At 41.9% G+C, this 18,321-nt stretch overlaps 2 protein-coding genes across 3 annotated transcripts in view; both read left to right on the forward strand.

The window, feature by feature from the left end:
• The window catches only part of bves (blood vessel epicardial substance), a gene marked incomplete at its 5' end in the record, with an annotated part of 20,940 nt that extends 15,386 nt beyond the window's left edge, over positions 1 to 5,554 (forward strand). The window contains 1 exon segment of the mRNA XM_024267610.1: positions 5,008 to 5,554. Coding sequence (XP_024123378.1) covers positions 5,008 to 5,129 — 122 coding nt within the window. The 3' untranslated portion in view covers positions 5,130 to 5,554.
• Positions 5,555 to 11,649: 6,095 nt separating this feature from the next.
• Positions 11,650 to 18,321, forward strand: part of hace1 (HECT domain and ankyrin repeat containing E3 ubiquitin protein ligase 1) — a gene marked incomplete at its 3' end in the record, with an annotated part of 45,165 nt that continues 38,493 nt past the window's right edge. For both annotated transcript variants that reach the window (XM_036215861.1, XM_024267611.2), the window contains 6 exon segments: positions 11,650 to 11,784; positions 11,934 to 11,988; positions 12,058 to 12,147; positions 14,448 to 14,552; positions 17,782 to 17,857; positions 17,935 to 18,066. In XM_036215861.1, coding sequence (XP_036071754.1) covers positions 11,697 to 11,784; positions 11,934 to 11,988; positions 12,058 to 12,147; positions 14,448 to 14,552; positions 17,782 to 17,857; positions 17,935 to 18,066 — 546 coding nt within the window.

Genomic DNA, 18,321 nt, shown 5'->3' on the forward strand with positions numbered 1-18,321 from the left:
CAGAACAGTAGTTGACAGTGGCAAATTGGAATTTCGATAATAAATTCTCCTAATGGAAACACCACAATTTCGAAAAAACTTGCATTTTTCGAAAAAAAGTTTATGCTCTTACAGTAGGTGGCATTTGGGGCGTATCGAAACTGACATTTTTCGCAAAACTGTTTTGGAAACACTTTTTTCGAAATAGATGCGCCTCTCTGTGTGTCTGTCTTGAACGCAACACGCGGACGGCAGGAGAGATCGAACAGCTTCACGGCTTCATCTGCAGCTGCACTTCTGCAGCTTGGAGCCTGAAGATGCTGAAGTCTCGTTTGAGGAAAAGCGCGAGTGCAGGACAGAAACTTAAATGCATCTCGTCGTGATTTTAAACAGAAAAAGGTCCAGCAGCTTACTTGCTGGAATGGTTATTTATTTAAAAAACCACTGGACAGGTTTCTCACCTGAGACTGTCAATAGACTCTGCGCGGCACGCGCTCTCCAGACAGAGCTGTGACGTCACCGCAATGCTCCTTTTTTAGTGAGTCAAATAAAATAAAAAAATACTTGTTCTCATTCATCGTCGTGTTTTTAATGACTTATCGCGTGAGTTGATTCGTGAGTTCGCAGCTAGTACTGACGTGTATGCATTAATTGTCGCAAAAAGTGACGTTTAAAAACGCAAATCACCGGTTATTCATGTCCACACGGAGACGCAAAACCGGAGTTTTCCAAAATCTTCACTTTGGCCGGAGTTTTCCAAAAGCACCGTTTCCAGTGACTGAAACCTCCGGTTTCGTGTGGATGATAGGCCAAAACATATAGACATATATTCGTTTTAGCAGATACCCGGCTACATGTGGACAAGGCCTAAGGCCGTGATTGCAGTCTCAGCTTGGATTATGTATTCCGTCACACTTTTCTCGGTCTTTTTGAGTGACGTCAGTTCAGTATAAAGACTGATAATACGAGGCTTTCCTTTGTTCTGGTAGTAGTCTCTCAGGATCTGTAGCGCCTTGCGTCCATCATCAGCTGCTTCGCGCATCACCAGCGACAGACTCTTGTCATCCAGAAACTGGATCAGCTCAGCGTATGCCTCCGCATTTTTCACTGGATCTTCATCATCATCATCGGTATCAGGTGGACTCACAATAGTGTCTCTTAAGCCTTGTAGTCGAAGATGGCCCATAAACTTTGTCTCCCAGAGTTCGTAGTTTTCTCCATCAAATAGTAGTCGTGACCAGCGGCTTGTATCAGCTGTGCGTCTGCTCATGGTGCCAGCATCCTCACACACAGTAAAAAAACTTTCAGTAGTCTCAGGCTTCTTCTGGGCCCATAACCTGTTGGCGGGTTCTTAATGTCACAACGGCATTGCATGGAACCTGGACTACTGAGCACCGCATTAAAGTTCTCAATTTCACAGATGAAATCACTCTCACAAACAATTCTCTGATTCCACTCTCATCCACAGTCACAGCTGAGAGGGTGATTGCCATATTTATTAAGACACACCCACATCAAGAAACTCATCATCAGCAAACAAACAGGAAATAAGAACTGATTTCAAAATAAAAGACACACAAAAAATGCAGGAAGTAACTGGTGTTTGGGATTACATTCCAACACTGTTCACTAGCAAAGCTGGTCAAGACAGTAGTTAAATATTAGATGTTACTAAGGAGGATAGAAAAAAATTATGTATCTTAGAAAAATGGCTAGCAATATTGGAACTATCCAGCTGTATAGTTTTGAGCCAGATAGCAGCTCAGTGGAGAAAAATGAAAACGTTAATGGATCAATTTGTCCTCAGATTTAGAATTATACAGGAGGTGGGAGACTTTGGACCACCCATGGCATGTTGCATCACAAACCCAAGCTTTTCAAAAGCTCTTCTGCTTTGTCCGCTACTGATCCATCAGGATTGGATTAAAGAAATACTCAGAAAGGCAGTGTGGTATTAAGACGATGTTATATGTTTACTTTGATATTATCTGAAGGGCGCATGTCAATGACGTCACTGCAGCACCAGCGCACGTGCCACGCAGGATTCAGAGACGCACGTGAGAGGTCTGTTCGTTATTGTTCTAAATAAAGTAAGATCTAACAAGCAAGCAGTTGGACCCTAGTTATTTCCTTTGGATAACACAACATGAAGTTTTAATCTTTTAGGGGCCATACTGTGAAAATTCTACTTTTTAAAGGTTTTAAATGCATTCTACTGTTCATTCCTCACTATAAAGAACCCAAAACGGTATTTTGATCTATTCGTACATTTAAGAGTAATCCTTTAAAAACCTGCACTGTCTGCAGCAGCCCCTCCCATACCCACGAAAACCAGCAGTTCACATTGTGCTGACATCAGCACAATGTGAACCGCCCCCTCCAGGAAGAATCTGCTCTGACAGTTCCACCAGATCAACATTTAATTTCTGCACTGAGCTAGTGATGACCAGCAAAAAAACTTTCATTTTAGATGCAGAATACCGTCTATCTTCCAGTTGTGTCCTGCCTTCAATAAATTCCAGCTCAAACAGGAGTTTGTTACTTTAAGGCTGGTTTATACTTCCACGCGATTAGTAATCGCTCACGTCGCATCAACAATCTGACGGTCTCGTTCATACTAATGTTGGCTGGATTTGATTGTGACTCTCCGTTATAACTGCGATGTAATTCTGACTGGTGTTTATACTTTTCAGTGTCCAGCATTTATTTTAAACATGATCAGAATCTCGCTCAGACACTTGCAGCATCTGTGAGCGCGCAGGTACATGAAAGGTAGAGGAGGAAGTGATGAGTTCATCCACTAAACAGAAGCAGGGAATACAAAGATGCAAAATTAAATTAAAAAAGAAACAAACTGCATTCTCTAGTGCTGTAAGATATGAGGAAGAAGACATATTTTTCCAGCAACTTGCTCCATTTTATATCTACCGTATTTTCCGGACTATAAGTCGCGGTTTTTTTCATAGATTGAACGTCCCTGCGACTTATACTCCAGTGCGACTTATATACGAATTTTTAATGATGAGATATGGACCGTAAGTCTAGAGTGCCCTCTTATGGTGATCTATGCAATTACTTTATTTACTTTAGTTATTCAGACGTGACACAGAGGACGAAGAATTTAACGGATTTAGTGATATGGAGTGAGATTGCGTGCAATTAATTACAGTAAAGATACAAAGTTGATGAGTTCTTGAGGCTAAAGTTAAATAAAACTGTTATGTTATATAAATGCTACACCTTTTCGTTTTTTTCATGATGCTTAAATGTGAATATGTGTTGACACATATTCAGCCTGTTTTCTATTCACTTATGAATGTTATAACTTACCTTCCAGGATGATGTAATATCGTTTTTTTCAATCAGTTTGTAAAATAAATTACTTGAAAAAAATGCGACTTATACTCCAGTGCGACTTATGTATGGTTTTTTCTTCTTCATTATGCATTTTTTGGCCCCTGCGACTTATACTCCGGTGCGACTTATAGTCCGAAAAATACGGTAGTTGTCCTCTCTCTGTCTCTCTGTGTGAAGTTCAGTATTTCTTAACTTCTTCAGTAAGTTTTCATCATTTTCAGTGTTAAAAGATATTTTTCTGGACAGTTTTCTGCATAGTCGCGTACTCTAATCACTGAAATAAATTCAAGTTAAATGGCATGGTTTGCCTGCAATTGCACTCCAGGTGTAACATTTCAGTCGCAGGTGACGTCACCGGCAGATGCAGCATTCTGATGCGACTGAAGCGATTCTGCTCTGATGGCTGTGTGACCACTGCGATGCCAGAGATTACGGATCGCGTGGAAGTATAAACCAGCCTTTAGACATGGGGCTCCTTTAAGACCCCCCCCCTTCTGGTACAGTTTTGTAGAAGCTGCATTTATTTATGTTGTGAACCAGTATAGCGATGTACCTTTACTAGCCATCGCTATACTGGTATGTCCAGCTAACTTTGAAAAAAAATTTAATGTTTCTTTTCGTGGGAGATATGCAGACATGCTGCCACAGACTCTAGGTTGATGTCATGAAATGGGCAGCAGCCACACACAGCGGGAGGCGGAACTTCAGCAATCGAGTGGTTTTACCTCAGAGTAGGAAAAAACTCACGAAAAATAACTCATATTTCATAAATAATTTCTTTTTAAGTGTTCCAAACAACTATAGAACACATCTGCACTCCGCTCAAGATGCACCTGCTCTTATGCACGACCCTTCTCCGGCCCGGACAACCCAAAAACCCACAGCACCGTACAGATCAACCCTGTATGGGTTCGTTTGACTAAGGCTTTAGCTAAAAAGCTCCTCTAAGATTTTATGGCTTATTAATAATATTTTGCTGATGGGACTATCTTGCTGTTAGATACCCAATTAAAAACAGAGAACTTGAATTTTTTTGGATCTTGTAGCTTGATAAATAATAATAGAAAAAAAACCACAATTATTACAGCAGTGAGGAAAAAATTAAATAAGAACGGAACATGCTCATCCGGTTTGGGAGCAAAAAATTCCATTCAGTAAGAAAGAGTAGATTGTTTCCTCAAGTCTGCAAGGAGGAAGGTGTAAAAAAGCATGTTTCTGTTAAGTATCGCATAAGTATAATTCCACCTTGTTTCTGTAACTTCTCATTTGAAAATAGGCCCCTGATCTATCTGTGACTTTTTTTTAATAATCTGATTTTCTGTCTCACACAGAAAGTCACTTACAAACCCCAGATAGAAAAGAAAAAAAAGTTTATTTTATTTTTTTTTTAATCAAAATTCTTCATTTGTTAAAAGAGCAAAACTCAGCTGCCTGGATTGAGACTGGAAAGTGCTCTTGTGGTGGTTTCGGAGGAGAAGCTGAATTTCTACAAATGTCTTTTTTACAGTATAACATGTAGGCTCTTTCAGAACCTTTAGTTTCTGCCTATGAATCACCATCTGCATTATTGGGGGGGCAGATGCACACTAAGGATCATTATTTGTCTTCCTCAGTGTTTCATCCTTGAGTATCAGAGGTATGATTTCCTTTGATCTCCTTTGTTGATTCCAGAAAAGTCACCTGTTGCCAAGTCGTCTGCTAAAATGAAGCGGATAGAGGAGGGGATGGAGGACAACGTCTTTGAAGAATCGGTTCCCGACCACCATTTAGAGAACACTTCAGCTGAGGAGTAGGACAGCAGGGGACCCACTGATGCTTTTATGATTCTGCAGTTAATTCAAACCCAACTATGAAGACACTGAAGACAGGAGAAGCTCGATTTGGGAGTCAGCCTATCTAAGGAATGGTTTCTTTAAGTTGTGAAACAAAATATGGTTTCTTTAGTGACACTTTTAGCCTATGACTCAACTGTTTGGCAAAGTCTGCAAATAGTGAAGAGCTTGTTAAGCAGCAGTTTGTGTTTCAGCATATGTTGATTTGTCACATTTGTGTTTTATTCAAATGTTCATTTTTTAACTTTCTCATATCTCACTGTAACTTCATATTAAGAAAAATCAACAGATATCTGTCTTCACTTCAAGTCACTTTCACATGTTGCTAAGACAACCCATGTAAAAGAAAAGATATCACGTGTTAAAATAAAGGAACTGAAAACAAAGACAAATAGGTTTTTCTGAGGATGGGAATGTCTCTGAAAACACTCTGAAAGGGTTCTTGTCCAATCAAAAGCATAAATACAGGTGATGGTGATCTTAAATTGTTTTAATCAAAAATCTTTACCTGTTGAAAATTTCAACTGCTTGAATTTAGATTCCAAACTGCTCTTTTGGTGAAGCACTGCTTTGATTTCATGCAGACGGGCAGTGATGTGAAGGCGTTCAGAGTCCTGCTTTGTTTTTTGTCTGAAGATCTGGGCTTCTGATCTTATACATCTGCCCCAAAACAAACCCCAGTGGGATTCATCCAGTGGGATAGCAGCTCAACCTGATGTGGTAATTCTCACTTCAACTCTTTCCAGTGGAGAATTCTTGCCTATCGCATCCACACCAGTCTGCTATTTGATCCCACTGTTTCGTACAAGTTAAAATACCTGGGGGTTTTTAGAACTCCAGTCCCACTCTCACTCATTCACTTTTTATGTTAATGCAGAATTTATCCGACTCCGTCATCCTGACATTACGGAATTTATTGAACTCCATCATCTCGTTTTTACGGAATCTGTCAAACTCCGCCCTCCATCAGCACCTGTTAGAGCAGGGGTATTCAAATCCAGGCCTCGAGGGCCAGCTTCCTGTAGGTTTTCCAGAAATCCTGCCTTATCTGCTGCTAATTTCCAGGATCAGGTATGTTTAGCCAATGAGGAGCTTCAATGGAAGGTTGGTTGGAAAACATGTAGGACACCGGCCCTCGAGGCCTGGAGTTGAATACCCCTGTGTTAGAGCCTAGGATTTACAGGGTTTTCTACATTCTATGACCCTCAGTCATTCTTCTCTTTATAACCAAAGACACACTTCGGTTCCCCTTTAACCCCAGAATTGCGACCGGCGGGCTGAAACCAGGATCCCTAAAGACGGGTTTGGGTTATAGTGAATCTTCTGTGGCCACAGTCTCACCCTGGCTTCCCCCGCACCTGCCGGAATCTCGTGGGCATCTTGGGATCCGGCTCGAAGGATCAATTAAATGTTAGGTTTAAACAACCTGAAACATTTCTTTGCAACAGTAAAGACAAGAGAGAGAGAGTGGTCAGGAATCAGATTTTACTTGCAAAGAGAAACAGAGAATGTAGAAACCAGTCTCCACTCCGCTCTGAAGCGTCTAAATCCTCCTTTAATAGATAGATCAGGACGTCCCCTAATCACTTGAAGTCTACAAATTTATCACAGAGGTGAACTTCTCTATCTTCCAGTACATGAAGGTTGATGATGGTTCTTCAAGTTCCTGCTTTATCTCAGCTTCTCACAACCTTCATCTGGGGATCCTGCTTGTTGATATGCGAGCTGTACACGAGTCAAGCAGTTAAGACAGGAAGATTAAAGACAGAGAAGTTAAAATCACTCAGAGCAAATATTTAATGAATGTATGTACAACCCTATCAGGTCTTCACCTGGACTTCAGGGAAAGTGATTAGAGTGGGCAGTTGTTGCTAAGCTCTTTCTTTTTTGCACAATTTTTCCTGTACAAATATCAGAATTTTAAACAATCTCATTTAGAAAAAGCTACTTGGTTGTAGTTTTCTTGGTTCCAGATGACCCTATTTCCAATGTGTATCCTCAAATCACTCCGCGGGACCTCAAATCACATCTGTACCACTGACTTAACATTGAAACTGCCCGCTCCTGACGCACAGCTCGCGTTTGGTGTGAACGCAGCCTAGTACAATCCTACTACTAGAAACAATGTTAAGGTTTTTGCAACAATCTTGACCAAAAGATACTGGATTCAATTATTGATGAGACCCAGGCTATGTCCGAATTCCTTCACTACGCACCATATAGTGCGCCATATTGTGCGTTTGCCATTTTGTATTGCTGTCTGAATCTACAATTCCAAAAATGAGTGCCCTAGAAATTTCCTAGAAGTCTTTGCAAAAAAACAGTGTGGCATTGATGGTCACTTCATTAGCAGTGCATTGTGGGTGAACAAAAAAAATGTATATAATTTTTAATAAACCATCCACATTTTCATCAGAACACAGTGGAATCATAAATAGACATTGTAAAAATGTTCATATTGATTTGATTTTCACTTTATGAAATCTGTGACGTCATATCCGCTGTTGAAAATAAAAACAACTGAGCATGGTGTCCATTGATAAATATTTCTGGATTGGCTGTTGCCTATCTGCTGCTATAGACAGAGACGCACGTGCAGGTGCCATTGTTATGCACTGAGTCATGACAGCAGAACGCTGCTGTTCCAGTGGAGGACAGGCAGACATCAACCACAAAAATCTGGCTAACTCTTTCATTTCTTTACCGATTTTTATAAAATATGGCTCAAATTAAAGTTTAGAAAATTGTTGACATCATGGTATATTTAAAGGGTAACTGTGTGCTGCCCCTTACAGGCTGAAACGAGGCATTGCAGTTGAATTTCCTGATTGGTCAAACCATAAAGTCGCACATCATTTCAGAAGTCTGACGTAAGGATCTGCAGCCCCAATACTGTTAACAGTCCTGTTCCACAGCCCCCCCAACGTCTGCTCTCTTTAGTGTTTCTGTCTCTGAGCAGAAAGTGAAAGCTGCAGATCCTAGGTGGACTTCCTCCGGTCTGTGCCGCCAAGAAGGATGTTCAACACTGGCACAACATATTTAGAAAATTATACGTGAATAACCACTTTCCTTAAAAAACATATGTGTGACCAACAGCAACATGTAGCCTCAGATGCACTAAAAATCCATGCGGGCAATGCAGCAATCTCCATCTTGGCCGCACATGTTACATGTGGCCGACAGGAATTTCCATCAGTTTTTTGCTGGTCGCACGTAAACATGTTAGAATAATATCAGCCATGTTTTAAAACATCAAACATTAAAATAAAGACGTCAACAATGACCCAAACTATTATGCTAATTGCTAGCTCTCACTTTAGCACACAGTTCATGCTTCCCAGTCTAATTTCTCTCGATTAAAATAGGATTCCTGTCCTGTGATGATTCCTCTGAATGGATTATTTTCTTAAGTTTAAGTTTATTAAATTTATATGGCGCCTTAAAATGACCTCAGTCAAACAAGGCGCCGCACATTAAAAGTTCAAAGAACAATAAAATCACAGCTAAAAAGTTAAAAACAGATAAAAATAGAAATAAATTACATTATATAAAAGACATAAAAACAAAGCTAAAACAATAAAACACACCAGCAGAGCAGAGTCTCATACAGTGTCAAATGCCTGGCGGTAAAAATGGGTTTTAAGAAGTGTTTTAAAAATGGACAGTGAGGACGCCTGCCGAACGCTCAGTGGTAAAGCGTTCCACAGCTTCGGTGCACAGATTGAAAACGCTCGTTCCCCCCTGAGCTTCCTCTTGGACCTCGGTACCTCCAGGAGAAGCTGATCAGCTGACCTGAGGCTCTGGGTCGGGGTGTAGGGACAGAGAAGCTCAGAGAGGTAAGAGGTTCTTGTCAAGGTTTTTGAAGTTGATTGCAAAATACTGCATCCCCTTTTGTGATTCTTTTCATACTTATTCAGACCTTCTCCGTTCTTCACTCTAGAAGACTCACTGCATAGTGATGCCGCATGTCTATCACGCCATACATCTGTGACGGAGAGGCTGAGACTTTTGGATCCATAAGCAAACAGTTTAATGGACAAGGGCAAGACAAAAGCGTGGTCAGAGTCCATGCATGGGTCAAGGCAGAAGGCAGGCAGGAAACCGAAGAAACAGGCAGAGATCAAAACCAGGAGATAAAGTAACTAGATATGCTCAGAGATGTCTGCAGGACAGTACGAGACTTCCCACTGAGGTGGTGACTGAAGGCAGACTATATACACTGGTAGTGATGAGGTGGATTGGAAACAGCTGAGGAGATCTGGATGAGTGTAGAGAGGGAGTGAAGGGTCAATATTCAGGCGAGGGCTCCCTCTGGTGGTCATATGTGGAGCCAGATGGGGAAATGCTGACAATATCATGTGGGGGCCAATCCAGTAATATATATCAATGATGGTTTCTGAATTGCATTTTAAATCCAGGGCACTGGATATTCCAGCACTATATGGCTTTTTATTAGTTAGGGCAGTGTTTTTCAACCAGTGTGCCACGGCACACTAGTGTGCCGTGAGAGATGGTCTGGTGTGCCGCGTGAAATAACTATAGACTGTATATAAGAATAATTTTTACAGTCAATGGAAATGACCCATTTTCACATTTCTAAAAAAATTACCATCACTATGGTATCAGCTCTGTGTTCATCCAAACGGCCCTGATTTAACACTGGTAGATAGTTTGGAATATGCAAGATGGTAAAAGAAATATTTCTTTGATTCTATAAATGACTAATCAGAATGATGTTACCGCAATCCAGCCGGAAAACTAGCCTCAAACTCAGCTTTTAGAAAAGTCCCTCCCCCTTCAACTGTCTCCGCCAATCATTGTTGGAGGCTTGATCACATGTCATCAATCTGACCAATCGGAAGTGGTTAACGTCCTCACTTCCTTGTTCTGATTCGGCTCATAAAGTCTCTCAGTTCCAACAAAAATAACAGCTAAAGCTCGTGTTTAGTGGTGTAGCTTCCAGCGGGATCCGACGTCAGACAGTTTAAAAAGTGAACAAAAGAATGAAGCTCAGAAACGAAAGTATGCCGGCATCTGCGTGAGTTTATGCACTACCGCGCGTATTATATGCATGCAAAAACCGGTTTTGGCGTATATTATACACGGTATTTCCCAAATCATGGCTTATGTACGCATTTTACTGAGACTTGGCTGATTGTACAAGTCATTGTTGAAGCCTTTGAGGGAGAACCATTCCAACATTTGATTCTGTCAGAGGTCCTTTGGGATTTACTTACATTTATTCCTTTTTGTCGAGATAAAAGGAGCATTTGGGTGACGCCGCTGCAGACCGGCGCGTGCCTCCCTCGTGCGCGCCGCAGCTTTACTTCACATGCGCTGCCACGTTACAGTCTGATCAGATGCACGTGAGAAGCGCGTCCAGCGGTATTTAAAATAAATAACCATCCTAACAAGTGAACAGCGGGATCTTTTTTCTGTTTGAAAATACGACAACATCCATTAAAGTTTGTCTCGCACTCCTCAGACGGCTGCGTCTAATTCAGGCTGAAGCTGGAAAAGTGCGGCGAAGATGAAACTTTGGTTGGTGATTTTATGCGCATATACGCAACTTGTAATTTATAAGCTACAACCAAAACAGTGAAATAAAGAAAAACGAACGTTAAACAAACAAAAAAGTCCAAAGCACATAACCTCAGAGTGAAATCTATTTCTACAGAGTAAATCCTCATCTAAAAATGTCGACAGCATGCTCCTCTTGTTGTTTTAAACTGCTGCATCGGTACATTCCATTAAGGAAAACAACAGTAGGACAATGATTGGTACATTGTTGAATTGTAAAGTAGGTGTTAAAAGGTCTTCACGGACCCATTGATGAAGTCTGCTCCCATTGGCTACCCGTCATATGTCAATCAAATGCCCCAGACGTTCGACGTCAGACCCACAAAGGCTTATTGACCCATCTGATTGGTCAATTTATAACTGTAATAACTTGTGATAATGGATACAAATCTTTGAAAAAAAAATAGGATTAGAAAAAAGAAGTTAATCAGAAAGCAGCAGAGGAAGAATGATTATTCTGACATATAAAATGACTGAGAAATAACTGTCTGTTTCTCAATGTAAGTCAATGGAACTTTGGCCTTTTTGCAACCCAGTGGTACTTCCTATATGGAACACGGAAGTAGAGGGGCTTGCTCTGTCCAGTAATTCTTATATACAGTCTATGGATGTAACAGGTAACAGAAACCCAAAGCGGCGCAGATTTTGTCCCTCCAGCGCTGAGCTGCCGTTGCGCGACTGAATGGCAATCTTTGTTTATTAAAAAAAAAACAAAAAAAAAAAAAGTACAATAAAGTTATTTGAAAAAAGGAGGGAAGTGACGTAATACCTACGTCTGCGCAAGCGGGTCAAGCAGCCATTGCAGATCGGGAGCCACGGTGACGTCAGTGGGCAGACAGGAGAGTCGTCCATGGACTACGCCCGGGAAGTGGTAGGCTCCAGCGCGGACCGGCGACACCGCGGCGGGCCTCTGTCCTTCGGTCTGAGCTCGGCCAGCGCTCACCTACGATGGAACGGGCGATGGAGCAGCTCAACGTCCAGCTGACCCGGCTGACACGCTCTCTCCGTCGGGCCAGGACAGTGGAACTCCCCGAAGGTAAGCGTCTCCCGCGGAACGCCGGCGGGACACCGGCGGGACCCCGGCGGGACCCGCAGGTGTAGCAGTAAGGCGGAGCTGGGATCCGCGATGCTTCAGGGCTTCAGATCTCTGAGAAGTTCCTCTCGCTGCCTCTCTTCAACCCACAGACAATGAAACGGCCGTGTACACGCTGATGCCCATGGTGATGGCAGGTCAGCACAGGTAAGCTGCTGCTCTGCAGGCTCGCCAGGCTGTCCACTGACGCCCCCTAACCACGTGTCTGTTTCCAAGGTCTGTGTCGGAGCTTCTCCAGAACTCCAGGTTTGACGTCAACTACGCCTTTGGCCGGGTGAAGAGGAGCCTGCTGCACATCGCTGCAAAGTAAGATTCTCCGGCCAGAGATCTTCCAAAGCAGTGGCGGTTCTACCCCGAATGACTCCCCAGGCGCCCCACATTTAATTTGTCCATGTCAATGGCCATGTTTTACTACAGCTGCAATTGAAAACAGCATACAAAGCAATAGCAGTAGCAAGCACTACTGCACTTTTCTCCTGAACTCGGCCTTTAATTTGAATGTGCCTGAAATGTAGAGTTTTTGTTTGTGAGTGAAAGAAAGCATGTTAAAAAGGAGACCAGGGTAATAACTAGAGGTTACAGGTGAATGTGTGTGCACGTAAATTCATAATAGCATATATCTCCTGCAGGAAAAACTCTTAATTTTGTCCCCTTATTTTGTTGTGATTTTTTTTTTTCATTTTGAAAAACCAAAACCTTTTTTTGTCATTTTTTGTCATGAAAAAAGTCTAGTTTTAAGAGAGGTGAATTAAGGAAGTGCCTATGAACTGTTTAGCCCCCATATCTTAAAAAAAGAGAAACCTATGAGGGAAACTGAGTACCATGGTCTGTGTGAATCCTCGATTCTGATTGGCTGCTGGGTGTGGATTACAATGTGATAATGCACACCTAAAAAAGAAGTTCTGGTTACACAGCCCAAATGTTCTGTATCACTGTGCAGGCTTCTTTAAAAAATACTTTTGTGTCATCATCTGGACAGAACATGCGGTAAGAGATGAGCGCTGGCAGCGGCGGCGCTCCTTCAGCAGCTGCTGCAGCTCGCCACTCCTCTGTGGGTTGGATCAAACATGGACCGCATATTTGTGACACCTGATGGGATTTTACTTTCAGTCTCATTTTTAAATAGACCAACTTAAAAAAAGTCCCGTCTTGGATGCAATTAAAGTACGATCAATGTCAATGCAATCACCCGCGTCTCCGTCCAGTTGAAAAATGTCTCTTTTTCCGCAAATGATTGAGTAATTATTGACGTTGCTGTGACCAATAAATCCAGTCTATTTTTTCCTCAGATTCCTTGTGGAAATAATGAAAGCTGAAACATCATTATGGCCTTTCACTGAATTACAGTCCTTAACAGCACAGAAGTGGGACGTTATCTTCTCTCCAGCCTCTACAGCTACATCTGGGTTAGCTAGCTACTGTGACGTATGAAAGTTTCAGGAATTCAAACAGAGTTTTGATTGACAGACTTAAAAGGAGAAATACTTGGACATGCAAACACGAAATGATTTCTTATTATATTGTTTCTCTTTCAGAAGAAAAATGCCACACAGACGTGTTAAAAACTCAAAAAACATTTTCATTGGAGGGGGACTTTAAATCAGCGCAATAAAGTCAGGATTAAATGTTTGAATCAACTTTTGGATGGATGTTTGTGGTGGGCAGCAGTGGAGGAGAAGCAGACTCCATCATGTTGTGTTTGAGCCTCAGAGATGAAGAACAGAGACTCACCTGTCAAAGTCAGAGTTTTTCTGCCACCAAAATAAAGTTTGGCGGTTGTTAATTTAGAGCTCTGCCTGTATTGAACCGTGGTTCTGTGAACTGTGGGTTATAGAATGTCATGTTATGACTGACTTAAAAAAAAAACATTCTACAAAGTAGATCCCGCCCTCTTTTCCCCTCCATCCTCTTAATTTAGGAGAGACTTGCAGCTAAACTGACCCCCCCCCCCCACCTGTCTGCTCCATTGTCAGCATACAGCAGCCCTCGCACTTGCAGGAGGCGCCAATTGCTGGTTTCAGGCCAAAAATGTGGTGATGTAACAGGTAACAGAAAACCATAACGCCACAGATTTTTTCTTCAAGCTCTGACCTGCCGCCCCCTTTGAATTGGGCCTCGAGCAGCTGCCCGTACCTAAAACCGCTACTGGGTTGGGGAGGTTCATCACATTCATTCCTTCTCTGAATTACATAGAGCAGTGGTCTCCAACCTTTTTCAGCTTTAATGTCAGACAATATTTCTATGGCCAGTTGGATGTCTTATTTATTATTTAGCTTCCAGTTTCCTTAACCTTTGAGGATACAGTTCATTCTCTGTACAATATCTGCTGCTTTAAACTTTATTTCTACACTTAATTCCATGTAGGAAGCTCTAAAATAGATGTAGATTTCCCTTTAACCCATGCCTGGCACAGTGGAAGCTAAGTAATCACAAGCCAACTTCAGCCTCGTTAGACTTCTAAAGTGAGACGGATAAATACAAACTATTTCTGAATATAATAATAAACATGAATGCATTTTTAGCAACTTCACTGCAATGCCAGCACAAGCCTACCGTGTTGAAGAGCAGCTTTCCTGCTGCTCAGTGTCCCTGTGCTCTCTCTGCAGCTGCGGGTCAGTGGAGTGTCTGGTTCTGCTGCTGAAGAAGGGCGCCAATCCCAACTATCAAGACATCTCAGGCTGTACTCCTCTTCATCTGGCTGCTCGAAATGGGTATGAAGAATAAACCAGCACGGAGCTTCCCCTCATTTTGATCCAATATTTGCGATTTTAATTGTTGATGACGACAGCCGTATTTATTTTCAGGACTGAGTTTGAAAAACTATGGAAGCCGAAAACGGCCTGCCTTACTTTTTTTTTTTTTGGCTCGTTTTCTCATGATAACAAGATATGTTGTGTATCGCAAGAAAACGATCGAAAAAACAAGAAAACAAAGTTTGTTTTCTTGTGATAACGAGATAATCAATAATGAAGAAGGAAGAGTCCTGCTCTCCCTTTCCCGCCCGAGATCCAGAGACTTCATCGGTTTTAAATGGTAAATGGCGTATACTTGTATAGCACTTTTCTACCCTCCTTCGATGGCCCAAAGCGCTTCACAGTCACAGACCCATTCACACATTCACACACTGGTGGTGGGTCCGCTGCTGAACACTGGCGTCAACCTCCCACCAGAGGCAATTCGAGGTTCAGTGTCTGGATCTCAGTGAATGCACCATGCAGACACGCTCTGCAGCTCTCTGTGAATCTGTCAATGTTTGTTCGGGGTTTTTGGGGAAATTAAGGGAGGGGTTGGTGCACGAGACTGAATTAAGAGGTTTAAAGAGCATAGATCCACTAATAAATAAAAAGTAGACCAAAAACAACTTTTGTGGAGTGTTTTCAATCAGGTGAAGTCTCAGTGTCTCTGAAAGGAGGAGGGGGACGCCTCATTCTCTGTTCTTGATTGTCTCGTTATAACGAGAAAACCAACTTTGTTTTCTCGTTATAACAGGATAGTGGATCTCGTTATAACGAGAAAACGATGAAAAAAAAAAATTATGGCAGGCCGTTTTTGGCTTCCGTAAAAAACAGTTTGTTTAATAAATAAATTTTTCATGTTTTATTTTGTTTTAGTTAATTAAGCAGAAAAAAGAAACCTAGTTGAACAGAAACACCGGCATGTCCTGGTCAGTCTGGAGCTACAATGTGTTATCCTGATTTACAAAATCCATTGATTATTTAACATCTCCTCATGCTTTTGTGCTGTTAATGTAGAAACTGTTTCAACTGTGAGCAGGAACAGTTGTGATCCTGTAACTTCTACCTTTGTTTAGGCAAAGTTCTGTTCCATTGGAAAATTCTTTCTTAGCCAAGCAGCGTTTTTGGACTTTATTTGAAAAGCAAACTATAACTGAACTGAATGGATTGATAAGTTAGGTTGAGGAATTATTTATAAAATGAGTTATTTTTGTGAAGTAAGATGGCTCGATATGAGGCTCCGCCTTTCACTCCTTGTGGGAGCCGCCCATTCCATGATGTCATCCTAGAGCCGTCCTCAGTAACATGTCTGCTTTTGTCCCACGAAAACAAACCACATCAGAACTTTATCAAAGACGCATGTGCATATTGTGTTTATCAAATGAAAGCATTATCCTGACCATCGCTAACTCAGCTGAGAAAGTGGGACTGTGTTATCCTGGGGGCGGAGCTTGGAGCTCAGACTCTTCCTGGAAGGGGCTGTTCTCACTCATCTATGTCACATTGTGAGAACCTGCTTGTTTTTGTGGGTTAGAAGGGGCTGGTGCTCAGGGAGCTGGCTTTTAGAGGAATCAAAAGTTTGGGTACTCCCAGGTAAAATTTCATATTACTGTGCATAAAGAAGCCAAGGAAAGATGGAAAAATCTTCTAAAGGCATCAGTTTACAGATGAAACCTTCTTTTAACATGTCAAAAGTCTTATTTTCCATCAAAAATTGCCAGCAAAAGTTTTGGGCCCCCTGCAGAGTTTATAGTATGCTCCGCCCCCTTTAGAAAAGCTCAGACCTAACAGTGTCATGGATTGTTCACATTCATCATTTACAAAGACAGCTGATTTCAACCTGAAAGATTTTCAATAATCTGAGTCATGTGACCTTTCTCCACCAATCAGCATCATGGTTTCTTCCTGCAGCATTCTAGAAGACTGAAACTGAAAACTGAACAAAGCAGGAGAAGGCTGAAAGAAGATAGCAACGCCTTTTCAGATTCCAGTGTCCTCTGTTCAGAATGTCATTAAGAAATGTCAGTCAACTGGAATAGTGGAAGATCAAGGTCCGGAGGATCAAGAAAACTCGCAGACAGAGCAGCTGGAGGGTTGTTAGAAAAACAAGTCCAAACCCGGGTTTGACTGCAGGATCCTCCAGAAAGCCCTGCAGACTCTGGAGTTGTGCTGCACTGATCTACTGACAACAGATACTTGTAAAAATATGGAAGAGTCAACAGAAGAAACCCTATTCTACGTCCTCACCACAAAACTCAACCTTTGAAGTTCACAGATGAACAGAGAAACAAGCCTGATGCCTTTTGGACACAAGTTTTGTCCGGACCGACCCGTGGAACCACATGGAACCACAATGAGCAAAGGTCTGTTTGTTGAAGAAGGGGTCCAGAGTTTAACGAACAGAACCTCTGCCCAGCTGTTAAGCATGGGGGTGGATTAATCATGCTCTGGGCTTGTACTGCAGGAAACATTTCACCAGTAGAAGCAAGAATAGATTCCACTAAATGTCAGCAGATTCTGGACACTAACTTGATGGCATCTGTGAAAAAGTTGAAGAGAGGAAGGCTTCTCTTGATGACAATGATCCTAAACACACCTCAGAATCCACGCTGGCTTACATTAAGAGACAGAAACTGAAGGTTTTGCAGTGGCCTTCCCAATCACCTCAACATGAGTGAACATCTATGGATAGACCTGAACAGAGCAGAGTGGATCAGACATCCCAGAAGCCTCTGAGATCTGGAAGACTTTAGTAAAGAAGAATGGATGAAGATTCCGCAAACAAGAACTGAGAGACTCTTGGCTGGATACAAAAAGCCTTTAAAGCTGTGATATTTGCCTCAGGGGGGGGTACAAGGTACTAACTCTGCCCAAACTTTTGAACACATCATTACTTTGTTTTCTGTTATTTTGAAAGGAAAAATGATGAAAATAAATTCTATTTTTGTTTGACATGTTAAAAGAATGTTTCATCTGTAAACTGATACCTTTAGAGGATTTTTCCATCTTTCCTTTGGTTTCTTTAATATAACATTTTATCTGGGGTTCCCAAACCTTCCATCCCCACTGTATGAAAGAAGCAAAATACCACGTTGGGGTTGTTTTTCAAGAGGAATTAACACTATAGGACACATTGAAGCTGAAAAAATGGCTACTGCTTGATATAGAGCCTTTACCAGTGTTTGTTGCTCCTTTGTTCTCTCAGACAGAAGAAGTGCATGAGTAAGTTACTGGAATACAACGCAGACGTCAACATCTGCAACAACGAGGGCCTGACTGCTGTGAGTGTGTCCGAGTCCTGTCCGATCTGTCTGTTTCTGCTGACTTGTTGAAGTCTTCATGTGTGCATGGGCTGCAGATCCACTGGCTGGCAGTAAACGGGCGAACAGAGCTGCTGCATGACCTGGTCCAACACGTGTCCAATGTGGATGTAGAGGATGCCATGGGGCAGACGGCTCTACATGTGGCCTGTCAAAATGGACACAAAACGGTGAGAGACAGACTGCTGTCATGACCAGATGAAAGCTCTCACCCTGCATCCTTTTTAGACTGAAGTTTAGTTGGGATGGATGAGTCAAACTGTTGAAGTCAAGCACAGTCATCCGACAGCTGCTTCAGAGTTTGTACAGTGTTTCACAGCTTTCTTTTCTGTTTATTTCATAACCTTTTTTGTTTTAAATTTGTCTCATCTTCGAGCTGTTTTTGTTTAGTCATGCTGCCATCAATTATCTGTCTGACCTTCAGG

Source organism: Oryzias melastigma, linkage group LG16, assembly GCF_002922805.2.
Source record: "Oryzias melastigma strain HK-1 linkage group LG16, ASM292280v2, whole genome shotgun sequence".
NCBI classification, from domain to species: domain Eukaryota; kingdom Metazoa; phylum Chordata; class Actinopteri; order Beloniformes; family Adrianichthyidae; genus Oryzias; species Oryzias melastigma.